Source organism: Corylus avellana, chromosome 9 (genome assembly GCF_965113065.1).
Source record: "Corylus avellana chromosome 9, dhCorAvel1.hap1.2, whole genome shotgun sequence".
In the NCBI taxonomy this organism is placed as follows: domain Eukaryota; kingdom Viridiplantae; phylum Streptophyta; class Magnoliopsida; order Fagales; family Betulaceae; genus Corylus; species Corylus avellana.
Genome location: NC_142498.1, coordinates 19,668,765 through 19,684,518, shown reverse-complemented (window position 1 = coordinate 19,684,518; position 15,754 = coordinate 19,668,765). Strand labels below are relative to the sequence as shown.

The following is a 15,754-nucleotide window of genomic DNA, read 5'->3' as shown; positions in this document are numbered from 1 at the left end:
ACGCTTGCTATCGAGGACAAGTGAGTTTCGTAACTCTATCGATCTCTTGAGGTTCCTAATTACACGAATTTTTTTATTTCAAGTAAATTTATTAATAATCTTAGAAAAAATAGTCAGCAAATTTCATGCATACAAAAACATTTTTTATGATAGTAACAAAAAGATAAACGAATCAAGCAAATCCATTTTGTTTCCTAGAAAAGTAGAATTACTCTTACTTTAATAGCAAGTGATATTTTTGGTGTGGTAAGAAATTTGAGTAACATTAGAAATATGATTTTTGTCGTCATTTATTTCAAAAGTAATATAATTTTTAAAATTACCTCAAAAAGTTATATTTATTTTAGGAGTCTAAAAATGCGTTTAATATTCAAAAATTTATTAAAAAAAAAATTACATGTTTGGTAAAATAATTTAAAAGCGCTTTTAAAAGTTCAAAAATACCTTTACCAAAAGTGCCTTTACCAAAAGTGCATTTTGGTTAATTTTTTAACCCTTAAAAGCGCTTTTAATTTATTTTACCAAACTAATATATATATTTTTTCAAACGAACTTTTAAAAAGCTATACGCACATTTAAACCAATCAAACAAACGTTCAAACATGACAAAATTATACTTGTACTTCTTTTTTTTTTTTTTTTTGAAATATACTTGTACTTCTAGTAATACGGAAGGGAAAAAAAAAAAAAAAAATCCAAAATCCGAATCAACGGTCAAAAACCTAACAAGTCTGATCCCCACACGTAACAATCACCGACTGAACCCCTCTAGAGAACCAGCGAATATTCCGAACCACGCAATATGAATAATTTCTAGTTCGTTCGTGTTGAGAAACGCCTAATAGCTCTCTCGACTCTCGCCTCATCTACGTTTCCAACTCTGGTCCCCTTATAAATTCCGAGCTTTCGGATTGATTTTGTGTACCCTTGAATTTTAATGGATTATTCCTCATTCGAATCATCTCAGCTGTTCTTCTTCTTGTTGTTCTTGTTCTTTTCTTCGCTTATTTCCATTCACTTCAATTCCGTCGATCTCTTGCGTCCTCAGATTCTCTGTCAATCTTGTAGCCCTTTCTGACAAACGAGCGGCCGTCACCAATGGGAAAGCGTAAGCCTCTTTTCCTCATTTTACTTCTATTTTTCCCTACGCATCTTGTTTGATCTTAGGGTTTCTGTTTGAACAAAGTTAATTGTGCAGAGATTTAGGGGGTAAATTGAATTCGGCTTGAAATAATTTTCCTTTGATATTTCTTGGAATTCGTTGGTGTTAATGTTATTGGAACTTGGCAGGTAATTCTCAGCGTAAGAATGCTGCGATGTTGGACAGCGATGATGATAATAGTAGTGTGAGTTCGTCGTCGACTACGCGGTCGGATCGATTGTCCGTGTTGGGGACTGAAGAAGTCCAATTAGATAAAGATAGTTTGCTGGAACAAGCTCTAGATGCTTTGTTTGAGAAGAGGTATTGTTTTATTTCAGTTGAATTGCTTCTTGTCAATGAATGGGCAATTTTTGTGTTAAGTTTCTAAAATTAGATTATGGAGAGAATTGTATCTTGTTAAGCTTGCATCTTTGTATGGAAATTATGTCTGAGGTGCTTTAAATTATTTATCTTTCTTCAACGGCTAAGTTTGAGACGATGAATTAAGCTGAATATTGGCCTTTTTTTTTTTTTTTTTTTTTGTTGTTGTTGTTGTTGTTGTTGAAATTATTATTATTTCTTGGATAAAGGGGCTCTACAAGAGAGAAAGCTCTGGCAGCAATTATTGAGGCTTTCAATAGCAGCATGCAGCATCAGTTTCTGGAAAAGAAGTGAGTACCTTTTTATTGCCTTTTTGTTTCTTTGTTGAAATTTGCTTCTTTTTAGTCTCTTTTTGCTTCTTTAGGGCTAAGGCGGGTCCACTGTTCGGTTTATTAAGTTTTAAACCAATAATTTCAACCACTTATGACTGAAATCCATTTAGTTGTTTTGTCACAAGGCAACCAGAGAACAACTTAAAGAAACTCTGGTGTCATTATTTGTGATAACTAAGGGATACTCCAGGGCCGGGCTGTACATCTATTTTCATTTTTGCCTCTGTTTAGTGTTGAACATACGTGATTATGCGGAGACAGAAGATATGCACTTGTATATAAATATTCTTGTGGATTCTCACAACCCGTTGGTGTTCTGCAGATTTGCTACTTTACTGCATCAGTGTCTGAGCTCCATTAAACGTGGGTCTTCTACAGAGATATCTTTAGCTTCACGTGCCATTGGTCAGTCACTTATCCTTATGTTGACTCATTTGCATTCTCTTCCAAATTGGATTAGATTTCAACATTGTAATCCATTTTTGTAGGATTGTTGGCATTGACTGTTGGCCCCGGGGATAACGCACATGAAATATTAGAGGAATCAGTCACTCCTCTTTCACAGGCTTTAAAATCTGGGCCTCAATCTTCAAAGAAATTGGTATATAAGCTTTTAAGATTCTATTGGTTTATGTTCATTTACTCGATTACCAGGACTTCATTTTATGCTCAACCTGTTGTTTTCTGCATTCCATGGATTGTAATTTTAGTTGCTGGAGTGCTTGGCTGTCATCACTTTTGTTGGTGGAAGTGACACAGAAGAAACAGAAAAGTCAATGCAAGTAATGTGGCAAGTGGTTCATCCAAAACTTGGTCCCAATGTATGTATTTATGCTCGATACATGTACTTTTGAAAGTGTTTAGTCATGCCAATTTTGCTGCTTTTGGCTTTTTGTACAAATCAACTTATTAATGCTAGTGATTTGACAATTTAGTGTAGTTGCCATTTGCTTTCTTATGGCTTCATTTTTGAGAACATACATGACTTTGATCTGAACTTGAAAGAAAAGCTATGCTGTTTTTTGTCCTAGCCACTGGTTTTTTATGCAACGTGATGCTATTTCACATTTTAGGTTGCTGCATCCAAACCCTCAGCAGATGTTATAACTGCAGTGGTATCTGCTTGGTCCTTTCTTCTGACAACTATGGATGGATTTAAACTAAATCCCAAACATTGGCAAGAGTAAGATCTTGACTTCAGTCCAGCACTTTATTTTCGGTTGCCCTCCTTTTCTTTTAGTTGATAGCAATTCTTTCTTCCTGGAAAGTGATTGTGCACACCACACAACCACAGTACCACCTACACCATCTTATGCTTGGTGCTTTATATGGGTATGGCTGCTACCTAACTGATGCAGGAGCCTTGAGGAAGATGACACCTGCACAGTCTAGATGCAATTGACCTCAATAGTCCAAAACTGCCTCTTGTCCAACTTAATGAAAACGAACTTACATCTTTGGGTAATGATGCAGGTCAATATCATATTTCTCTAGCCTGCTAGACAAGGATGACCGGTCTGTACGCATTGCTGCTGGTGAAGCGCTTGCTATAATTTTTGAGAAGGGAAGTTTGGACAAGTTTTTTCGTGAAGCTAGAGATTCAACTGATGGCTCAATTCAAGGAAGCAAACCCCGAGAAGGATTTTCACATATACAAGGATTGAAGGGGAAAATCACAAATCAAGTCAGAAGCCTCTCTGCTGAGGCAGGTGGTAAAGGATCTGCTAAAAAAGATCTTAACAGCCAGAGGAACTTCTTTCGGGATATGTTGGAATTTTTGGAGGTACTTCTTTGGATTTCTACAAATATAGACGTCAACAGTTTTTTATTTATCAAAAAAAAAGAAAAAAAAGACAATTGTTTGTGGAAAAGTAATAATAATCTAAATAATTATTTTAGGACGGTTATTGTCCTGAGACTTCAATGAAGATTGGTGGAGAATCATTACAGACATCATCATGGTCTCAACTAATACAGGTTTTCCATTACCACCACCACCACCTTTCTCCACTTATATATATTAGTTTTGTGAATGTTACCAACTTCCGATGTTTTATCTAATTTGAAAATGTAACAGTTGAACTTTTTGAAGCATTTTATTGGGGGAGGCTTTATTAAGCATATGCAGGTTGGTTTCCTGGAAATTATTCTTATCTGTTTTTCAATTTAGTCTTGCTTTGCTGGCTGAGTGATTATGGGAAATTTTATTGAGACAGGAAAATGAATTCCTTCAGGATTTCTTTGGGTTCAAACCAAAGAAGAAGAATCCTCTTGAGGATGAACATCGTGTATCTAGCGTTGAAAAGGTTGGTTCTTATCTGTATTGGTTTCTCCTAGCTGCATTTACCTCATCTTTGGAGTGATAAGCACCATTTGAGTTTTTGCTACTTGTCACATCTTGTATGTACTTTATTTGTGTAACTTTTTCTTCATTCTTCTACAGAGAATGTTTAAGTCACCGAACTCGGTTGTTAACAAGGCTAGGACCCAACAACTTAACAAGCAGCGAATGTTATCTGAGGTAGGTTTTTTCTCGATGAAAAGTTTATATGATTTCTTATCCACCTTTATTAGTATGCCAAGGAGTTTCTTTGAAAGAAAACAACCGTCAAGGACTTTCTTTGGTTGGGTTTAATAACGCACTTAAAAAATTATATTTATGAGGTCATCTAAATTAAGATTGCTAGACATACTTTACTTGCACGTATGCAACCTTAATAATGTGGATGGGGTTGGTACTTTGGGGTGCTGTGTCTTTTTCTTTTTCTTTTGTGTATCTTTCCCCTCTTGCTTCTTTCTGTTCTTCTTGGTGAGTGGGGTGTGGCTTGAGTGGCTAGGTCACACCAGCTGCCAACACTCGTGTAGTTCCTGGGTTTTACAGAACCTGCTAGTTCTGTGACTTTGTCTTGGGTGGATTAGGTGTGGATTTAGAAGTCCCCTGCACATCCAAGCTTGAATCTAGATTATAAATAGCGGAAAGCTTTTGCATCCAATCATATATTAGTGGAACCCAATGTTGAATCCAGTACATAGGAGCTCGAGACAAAATCTCAAGATGTGGATTGGGCTTGGAATTATATCATCATTCTTTTGTATTTGTAAAGGAATAGTGATTTACATTACATATAAAGAAATAAATGTTCCAAAATAGTCTGCTCATAATCAAACAAATGCATTTGATTTCTTATGGAAACAAATCCTGATCTGGGGTCTCAACTGTTTGAGATTTGGATCCTGAGAAACACAGTCAGGATGATGCATTTGTGTTTATAATATGTGCTTGTGCTGATCTGTAGCTTATGTGCTAGCTATATATGGCCAATAAAGCAATTTGTTGATTGTAGAGTCATTAATATCTTTTAAGATTCTCAGGCCAATTTTGTTCTGCAGCAAGTAGTTCTGTTGTAAATATTTTTATGCAACTGCTGTTAACATGTTTACATACACTGGTATCACTAGGCTGTTCGATTACGATTTTGATGCTCAGTTCCTTGATTCTCCTTTTCTCATGTTTGTACAGGGTCGAAACGTTGGTCACTATGCAGTCAATGGGGGTGATGAGGAGGTCTAGCCATCTGCACTTGCTTTAAAACTCTGATGTAATCATCAATCACATGGATCTCTGCCATCTAGTTATTATGCTTTGCTTCAACTCTTCTTTATTATCTTCACCACGTAGAGAGCATGTTTTTGTGTACTTGGTGGTGCATTCACATACATCAGATTTGTTTGTACCATAATTGTCCTCGTTCTTCTTTGAGGCATTAATTGATATTTAAGGGAAATGCTAAACATCTCAAATTTTTTTCCCAAAAGTTGGTTCTCAAATAATGTGTCACCATCCCATGAGTTGGTGACACACTTCCTAAAATAATAAATCTCATGATATGGTGACACATCATTTGGGAACTAACTTTTGTGAAGAAAATTTGGGATGTGTAGTACTCCTCGATATTTAATACTCTGTAGTTTCTCCCATAATTGTCCTCAATTGTTTCTTTGAGGCATTAATTGATATTTAGTTTCATAAAAAGCTTGTTATTTTGGATTATCACAGCTTTACATGGGTGATCCCTCCCTCTCTCTCTCTCTCTCTCTCTCTCCCTGGATATAAATCTAGTCAGCTTTTTCCCTGTTCTTTAGAGATGTTGCAGGAGTAGTTTTCTCCATATCGTTTGGTTTTTAGGGTTATATTATCCTGCCTCTGGGTGTTCATTTAGAGCAATCTATAGACTTTAGGGAGATTTTTCACCCTCCATTACCTCCTTGGTTCGTATGGTATTTGTTTCATTTTCGAAGTTTTGTCACATTGAATGAGTTTTTAGAATCGGTGGTTGGCTTTCACTTGTGGGTTTGATTTATACAAAAGCAAAGTGGACCAATATTTGGATTTTATACCTTGCATGGGAATATCTCAATTTAAGCTTTTAGGGGCACTTTGGTGCATCTTAAACCTGAGATGCTCGCTTGTTGTCTCTTTCTATTAATGACTTGTTTTAAAAATGAAATAAAATAATTAGCTATCGGATTTGTAGGATTCACCATTTCACTCATTTGGGTCTTATCTATTCAATGACTGGTTTTTTTTTTGTTTTTTTTTTTAATGTATGAAAAAAGGACAAATAGGAGTTTTCATAAATTAATTAGTAGATTTTTCAAAAAGTTGTACGGAAGGAGGACAAAAAAAGACGAACAGCAGTTCTTAGCTACCTTGATTTTGCCTTGCAAAACTTTGTCACTAGATGCTCCCTTTCATGATGCATTGCAGCCATTGTCGTAGAAGTTCATTTTCTTTCGTACCTAGGATGTTAAGATATTTTCTGGCGTTTAACGCTGCTGTGGGAAGCAATGAGAAATAATGAATAACGAACTTAATCTCATATTAATTCCAAAATAATAATAATAATAATAATAATAATGAATTAGTGTAGAGCTATCTGAAATACATAATTTACATTGGCAAAAAGAAGCTTTATTCAAAGTCATGTGTTAGTGGAAGGACATACGGTTACACTGAAGACCGTCTTTTAGAGAGGAGCTTTCATGAAAATGAGAAAGGGTTAGAAGGGTTTACTAGTGGGATCTGGTGAAGTTACTTCAACGCCCAAGTTACTAGGAGAATGGTGAAAATGTATTTTTGCATAGTTTCGTTAAGGGTTAGATTGTATACTCGCCAAGAGGTTGTTGCCTAACGTGGAGATTCCTTCCTGAATTTGTTAGGAGGGGCAACGTGGTGTGAGTGTTCGGTTAGCTAAGTTGGTGGGAGGGAGAATGGTTTGCTTGGAGACATTTTTTGGGTGAATTTTGGGTGAAGGTGCACTCAGATCCTGGTAGCTAGTTAGGCTATATGACGCCATACTGTTAGGTTGTTGAGCCCTTTATGACATGCAATCCTTCATACTTTTAAAGGCTAACTGAGCTTTCCGATGAACGGACTCTCCCAAAGTCTATTGGTATCAAAACCCTACAATAGTTCCTCAATTTCCTTGAATGATTGGTGTGTCAAGTAATTCAAGAGAATTCGAAATGAGTGCTTTGAGCTTGATAGTAACTCATAGGTTTTTCCAGGATTTGTCAATATCTCGACCCTCTAGATTTAAAATATGGTAGGTAGTGATTTTTTTTTTGGGGGGACATAAAAATAACTATATTGCCCGTTCTAATCTAATTTTTCGAAAAAATTTATCAATCCAGCTGACTCTTCTTCTGCATAGTGTGTTACGCAACTAGAAATCTTATGGAGTGCAAGCAGTAGTTTAGTTTTCTATTTTAATTATTTTAATAAGGAGTATTATTACTCCACCGCCGTTTAAGAATTATTCTATTATTATCAATATAATTAAGTAATAGAAGTTTGGTTAGTATGTGGGATTAAAATTCAGTTGTTATTCAAGTCTCTATTTGTATCATTTAAACCCACGTTTGGTGAATAAATTTTGTACTTTTCAAGAGGTTCACATTTCTTTTTAAAAAACTAGAGAAATGATTGGGAGCCAAACAAATAAATTCAAAAAAAATTTCAAACTGACGTGATAAGGGTTTTTAAATTAAAAAAAATACAATTCTCTCTCCCTTGTTTGTCACTCACGGTCTGTCACGTCAGTTTAAAAATTTTTCTGGGTTCATTTGTTTGGCTCTCTAACACTTTCCTAAGAACTAAGAGATTATTTTTATAACTTATTGCGGTTATTATTTTTAATTTTTTATGCATGGTTATCAATTTGAACCAATCAGTGAATAAAATAGTAATTTGACTTTTTGTTAAGACCATTTTATTCTCATATTATAAAGAACCGAATCCTCTCGAGTCCTTCCTAGTTCATAGCAAAGGCTTGAATGCCCAAGCGAGAAAAATTGAATGAGCACTAGCTATGAATAACTGAGAGCCGCTCTGTTTGGTATTAGTCTTACGGTTTTTTTTTTTTTAATAATAAAAATTGATTAATGTGATATAAAAAATAGTATCGACCAATTTTTGGTCTTTGCCAAACAGGGCCGCTCGAAGCCCGAGGACGATGAGCTTGACTGCTTGAGTCCAGATACAGCTGTGGCTATTACTATATGATGAAGAAAGGGCCAAGCAGACAGGAACTAAGATGAGCTGCGTGCTGACAATTAAACTGTCAGCGTCAGTCAAGGGTCCATGAATTATAGCCAAATAATACGGCATGGCGAGAAGCTGAGTCGATCCTTCTCTTATCTATTACGTTTGCTTGTCTTGAACTACTTGTTTTATGGTCTATTGGTCTCATACCGTCTAAAAAAAAAATTGCATTCAATTTGGGAGGCCCATGTATGTTGTAATTTATTAAAGAGCCCAAACCACCAATTTTATATGCTACCTCAATCGCTGTTGGGAATTTGCGGTTTGAATTGCTTGCAATTTAGATAGCAAATATAAACGTTTTTATGAGATTTATCTGTTTAAATAAGTAGGTGGGTTGACCAAGACTTGCTCCGATAGATAAATTATAGATGAAACTTTACTCAACAATTCTGAACTTTTATGTGTTTTGATATTACCTTTTAAAGTTTAAAAACTTTCAAATTTAAGGTATCGAAATTTCAATTTTTTGTAATGCATCTTCTCCATTTTGTTAAATTTTATCAAAATTGCAAAGATTTAGGCGACATGACATGAATATTTTGAAAATTTTGACAGAATTTAGCAAAACATCTTAACGAATGGGGGACATTACAAAAAATTGAAAATTCGATACCCTAAATTAATAGTATTTGAACTTTGAGTGATAATATCAAAACACGTAAAAGTTTAAATTTTTTTTATAAAAACTATTTCACATTTGCTATCTAAATTATTAACGACCCTGACAGCAAAATTGAGAGATGTTTGAATCTCCTGAGACATGGCTTTGAAGGGTGGGGTTAACTTATGGGCATGTAGCCATGTGAGCACACTGCCCGGTAGGTTTTGGGAGTAGCAAGTTTGAATGATGTGGAGAATCAGGAGTCAAGACATTGGGAATCAAAAACTCCTATGCCCCCAGCCCCCACCTTACTAATTGCTACAACAAATTTTCTCGAATAATATTTAGTTAGCTATAATAAAAATATATATATATATATATATTCGAGAAATATATATATATATTTTTATATTTTTAAAGAGGTAAAAATATTTTTTTATTACAACTAACTGAATATTATTAAGTTCAAATTAAATAAAAAAGATCCTAATTTAAGATTATCATACCACACTCCTATTGTAAGAGATTGGCAGGTGAATGAGTTAGGGTTTATTGATGATTTTTTTAGTTAATTAATTTTTTTTAAAAATTTTTTGTGGGGTATATAAGCCTTGGGTGTCGGGAGTATTTTAAGGCAACAAACCATAATCATGCTTTGGTTTCGTACCCTCCATCTTTCTGCTCCCTTACAGGCATCATTATATTTGGTGTAATTTCCTGCTGACAGCACAGAATTCTATATAACTTTCTTCACCAAACTCCAGTTGTGTCTTTGACATATTTGTGTTCTTCTTTTTCTTTTTCCTTTTTTAATTTTTTTTAAAAAAATAATAATAATTCAAGCAAGTTTTCTTGGGTGAGAGTGAATGTGTAAAAGAAAAGGGTCCCCGACTTCCCACCCCGTTCATTCGACACAGGAAAAAAAAAAAAAAAAAAAAAAACCGTTCGAGGGAACATCCTTTTAATGTTCTATTTGAAACTACGTAGTATAATCAATTAATCATTGTGCGGTTCCTCTTATAATAATTCCATTTTGTAGGCATTTCTCAATGTCTCTCCTTTCAAACAATCAAATAAATAAGGCGTCAACTATACTAATCAAAATAAAGCATTATATCCTAACAGAAATAACAGAAATAGTGAAATTTGTCAAAATATTCCTTCTAAATTAAAATATTTTTGTAGTTTTATAAACACCTTTAGGATATTTTGAAAATTTCACTCATCAACTATTAGATTTAATGTTGAATTTTGATGAGATGATTGACATTCTAAACTTCTAAAAGATGATTACCTTAAACTGACGTTTTTTAAAGTTTAAGGGTATAATTGTAAAATTGATGAAAAATGAGAGGCGGTTATTAAGTGAAGTTTTTCCATATATTTAATGAGAAAGACCAGATTGTACTGGTTTTTTTTTTTTTTTTTAGGGGCCAAATTGCCAAAGTTGACGTAAAACACTTCATGTAAAGTCCACTTAACCCCCTCAAAGTCTCAAACTACTACCTGATTGACAATCTACCTCCAAACCATCAATTGCGATAATTTACCCCCCAAACTATCAAAACAATGACAATGTACCCCTCAATGATAGCAAAAATGATGAAAGTACCCTTATAAAAATTTTAATAAGACAAAAACACCCTTAAAATTTTGAAAAAAAAAATTAAATTTTAGTATTTTTGTTTTTATTTTAGTTAGGGTAATTTCATCATTTTGTTAAAATTGATGGTACATTGTCATTGTTTTTGTAGTTTGAGGGGGTACATTGTTGTAATTGATAGTTTAAGGGGATTAAGTGGACTTTACCCTTTTATCTTATTTTGATTTTAATGTCTCAGTAGTTTTAAATTTTAATAAGAGAAAATTGTCCCATTTCGGCATACCCCTGAGTTTTGCCAGTTTTGGCATGTGACAGAAAAAGGACGTACGTGGGAATTTGAATTTTGACAATTAAGGATTGGGTTTTGACCATGTAACAATAATTAGCTCATTAACTCCGTCAAATTTTCACTAAAGTAGATCGAGTTTATGGTTTAATAATTAATTCCAAACTAATAGTGACGTCAATGCATGCAGATTGCAGACGTCAGAAGAGAATGTTAGAGGAAAGAGTAAGTAATGCCCCTTTGAAATGGTTAAAATGTATTTTATGAGTTAATAGTTTTTTTTAATTTTTTTATGTCCACACAAGGAAGGGGGAGGAGGATTCGAACTAGTGACATCCGCTTCATTAAGCGTGGTCACAGCAGATTGAGCTACCTCTTGGGGACATGAGTTAATAGTTATATATGCATCAAATATTATTTTTTTACGTAAAGAAAATTGCATTTTGTTTAATTAGAAGGTGGCATGAGCCCTAACTTAATGTGATTTATTTCATGATGATATCATGAATATGATAGTAGAATTTATATGATTATATGAAAAGGAAAAGATAAAGTTTTTCATGAAAATGTTATTGTAGCACCAAAGAGAAAAAGGAACACGAGTACGTACATTGTGAAAGAATTCAAGAAAGAATTTTTTGAAGAAATAAAGGGAAAAAAAAATCTGAGAAAGAAGAAAGAAAACAAAAGAAAATCTAAAGTAGAAAGCAAAGATTCTTTCACAAACAGGTAGAATTAGTCTGATCAGATGGGTGGCCTGCCTCTGTGTCATCCCCTCCTATGACATGTCAACCTTTCTCTTCTCCTTAAATCCCTTGACACGACGATGGAAAACTTATGGTAAAAGAAAAGAAAAGTAATGAGAAAGTAAAAACTGATGAAAATCCAGGCTCTTAAAAAGGAAAAAAAAAAAGGCTTTGGATCCCACTGTACAGTTTTACTGTTTGACCCATATGGAGAAAATGTTGAATGGAGGGGCTAAAATCCAAGTCATAAAAAGAAATGGACAATGTGTGTAACAAATATTAATTGTACTGCATATATATTGATATACGTACGTTATATTCAGCAGCCGGATCGAAAGATTAATTGTTGGAAGACAACTCAACAAACATACAATTATTAATTCGTCACTTGGGAGTTGGGACCTCGTCCCACCACCTATCCGTTTCAAATGAAATGGATAGTATCCAGTTAGTGTATTTTATAAAGATAAAATTGTTTAAAAATTAAAATGACAATTTTACTCCTCTAAAGAACACTAATTGGATATTCTCCCTTTAATTTTAAATAGAGAGTATCATATTCCCACCTATCGTCTTTCTAAACTCGCATTTAATTGTGTTAATCAGTTCAGGAGATATCCTTTGATGACATAAAAGAAAAATGGGAAACGTTACATTTTCTACTACTTAATTGACAATGTCCTTCTAAAACTTTCAATCGAAACAAATGTCTCTCCAATGACGAAAATACCCTTAATAAAATAATAATTAAAAAAAAACCCAAGGTGTGGAAATTTATAAAATTTTCATTTTTTCTTTGATAAAAAAATTGTTATTATTATTATTATTTTTCTAAAAAAAATAAATTTATTAGAGTATTTTTGTCTTGTTGAAAAAATTCAGAGTTATTTTTGTCTTTTTTCTTGCTTTGGGGGACATTGTCAAATTTTTGGTAGTTTATAGGGGACATTTTTCCTATTAAAAGTTTGGAGAAAATATTGTCAATTTGGTGGTAGTTTGTGGGACGTTATGTGGACTTTTCACAAGAAAAATATTATACCTAAGAAGAGAATCAAAGTAAATAAGATACTAAATCCAACATGAAATTATCGAATTAGGGTTGATGGGGTTTAACTTGTTTAACTAGATGATTTAGGTTAGAGTTGACCTATATATATATAGAGTCTTATACTTATGCTATATTTTAACACGTCTCAAACTCGTAGAAGGAATACAAATTTTACTCCTTAAATTAATAGTGGATTGTAGTAGTTTATAAATATCATCCGACATATGGGCATTAGAGTAAAAACTCGGGTCCAGATGATACCCAGGAAATAACGTGGGGGCGGCATCTGAAAATCTCACGCAGATTCGGTGCCTCCTATAACTCCCCTCCATGAGGGATTTGGTCGTCAAATAATTTATGGCCAAAGAGAAAAAAAGACATTATACATTTTGAAGTTTTAACCACCACATTTGTTGCATGCTTTTATATATATATATATATATATATATATAGCCTCTTATTTATTTCTCACCAGCTTGATGTTGATGCCTTCATTTTTTCAAGAAAAAATAAAAAATAAAAATCCTTGACGCGTATTAATGCGGATGGTCGGGATCGATCATCGTATATAAATATTTTCACACAGCATCAATGGCGTCATCAATCAGCTTGAGTGATTACATTTGCCACATGATATAGCAGACCTCATAATTACACATGATGGAAACTTATAATTAATTAACATGAGTTTTCAAGGGGGTTGATGCTAAAACAATGAATATATACAGATCCGCTTGCAAATAGGATCTAGCTTGAGTCAGATTAGCTCGATTTGAAATCGGTTTAGTTATTAAACAGACAAAGCTTAAGACAGACAGAGGGAGTCACCTCGACCCAAGGTGTGTTGAAGTCTTTTTAAGGTTGTTTTTAAGCACACTTAAGTGTAGAAATACTATTATTAGTATGGCTAGCTAGCCATTAATGCTCTAATAATCTATCATCTTCTATAAAAATGTTTTTTCTAAGAAAATATTTTCTTCTACTTAATTTATTGAATGTATAATTAAATTACTCAAAAAAGCCTTTATATATAATTTCACTTGTCTATTTAGACCAAGTGCATATCTACTTCCATAGAAAAAGTGCCAATTCAAAAATTTAATTAGTCCCCCATTTTGCCACAAGGAAAAAAGTAGCAAAAAATATGTATTTATTAATGCCATAAATCTTGGTTTAGTGTGAACACGACATGAACCTCGAAGTATTTACACTTTTCTTTGTATATTATGGGTCCCTATTCCAAGCTCGTTTATTAAATGAGCTAAACATATCAAAGCTCAGCTTGACTCAACTCAAGTTAGGCTCGCCAACAAAGCTTGTATAAACTCGATCATATATATTGTCGAGCCAAGCTTGAATAGGCCAAACTCAACTTGACTCAAATACGGCCCTAAAAGTAATTTATGACTTGTGATTTCTTAGAGTCATTTGAGCTAGCATGTGGATATGCTTCGTACATTATTGACCGAAGTTCAAATTTTTTTATTGACTTAATAATTGTGTGAGTGACAGGTCAAGTACGTAGTGAGTTAGCACAATATAAACATGTGGTTAGTTGTCTTGGTTAAAAAATAAAAATAAAAAGACTTGTAAGGTGAAGCTATTTAATATGCTATAGTTTTCTTCTAGTATTGCCATTTATTTGCCAGCTAGCTAGCCCACGAATCCACGATCTTGCATGAAGGCTTCAATTAATGTGACAAATACTACTTCATAAATATTAAATATTGTCGATGGATTAGAAAAATCATAGATTGCACTTCAATCCTAGCAACAAATACTTCTGTAGGGCTTAGCCACATGTGCCTAAAACCTACTCCAACACCCAATGACTCTGCCGCGTGGTTGAGATTATTAACCTTTTTATTTTATTTTTATTTTTTAATGTTGGTTTGCTTATTTCGGCATAAAATATTTTATGTAAGAAAATGTTCTATTCTTCTCTATTGGATTTTTTTTTTTGAAAAAGTACTATTTTATGCTATTTGTTTGCAATTCTAAAATAGTGTTTGAAAAATATTTTTCGATGTTTAGTTCATATAAAAAATCATCAAATATTTTTTATACTTTCATGTAATTTAATGAACTACAAAAAAGAGAAAAAGACGACGAAGAGAAGTTGTGGAGGAAGACTGTGTACAAGAATAAAAGGCTTTTGAGAGTGGATTAAGATTCAATGCATTTGTTTATCCGTATTACTTGTGATTTTGGACAAGCAATTGTTAGACAACCTCTTATGTATGGGGCATGTATGCCCGGCAGGTATTTGAACAGTTGAGACTTTTTTAGACATTAAAGCTCCATGAAATACGCTCTTATAAATACTTTTTCAAAGTTGTAAGAGAGCAGCGAAAAATTGTTTACGCATATAAGAAATGTAAACCATGTCAAACACAAAAACAATAAAATTTTTTTTTTTTTTTTTCTTCACAAAAAATCTAATGGTTAATAGCTAAAGCAACATTCACAAAAAAAAGGCATTAAAGATGTACTTAATGAGGAGCTATGATTATTTTATCAAATACACTTGGGTCCAAAAGATTCTGCTAATAATCTAACCATTGATTTGGAATTCCTATCCCTAGCCGTTGATCCCTTGTCTTTTCTTTTTTTAGCTCGACACTGTTTAAACATAAGATTAGAGGAGCCGACAACCATTTCAATCAAAATTAATTGGACGTGTAATGTAAAATCCCATCGAATGGTACATCATGATCATTTTCTTCGTCAAAATTTGACCACTCACGAGACCATCTGGACCGTACCTCACTCAATCCTCACGCCCCTCCAATCACAGAAGATCTTAGTTGCGCCTCACGCTTCATTGGGTACGACCTCATGTACGGCACCCACCTGACAGCCACACAACCTCTTCCTATTGGACAGTGTTCTCCACGCTCCCACTCGCCTATTATCACCGGTCCCCACCCACCCCAACTGCTCGTGCTCTGAAACAAAAGCCTTTCTTCTCAGTCAAACAATAGTCTTCCCCAACACACGCTCTTAAAG

At 33.9% G+C, this 15,754-nt stretch overlaps 1 protein-coding gene across 1 annotated transcript; it reads left to right on the top strand.

Moving 5' to 3' along the window:
- The first annotated feature begins 774 nt into the window (after positions 1 to 774).
- Positions 775 to 5,818, top strand: SAT32 (interferon-related developmental regulator family protein / IFRD protein family). The gene is made up of 13 exons (XM_059605373.2): positions 775 to 1,108; positions 1,291 to 1,462; positions 1,732 to 1,812; positions 2,177 to 2,259; positions 2,343 to 2,455; positions 2,565 to 2,675; positions 2,928 to 3,037; positions 3,328 to 3,637; positions 3,754 to 3,831; positions 3,932 to 3,982; positions 4,071 to 4,160; positions 4,298 to 4,375; positions 5,375 to 5,818. Exons 1-13 carry the CDS (start codon positions 1,099 to 1,101, stop codon positions 5,423 to 5,425), a joined length of 1,338 nt encoding a protein of 445 aa, XP_059461356.2. The 5' UTR covers positions 775 to 1,098; the 3' UTR covers positions 5,426 to 5,818.
- The last annotated feature ends 9,936 nt before the right edge of the window (positions 5,819 to 15,754 follow it).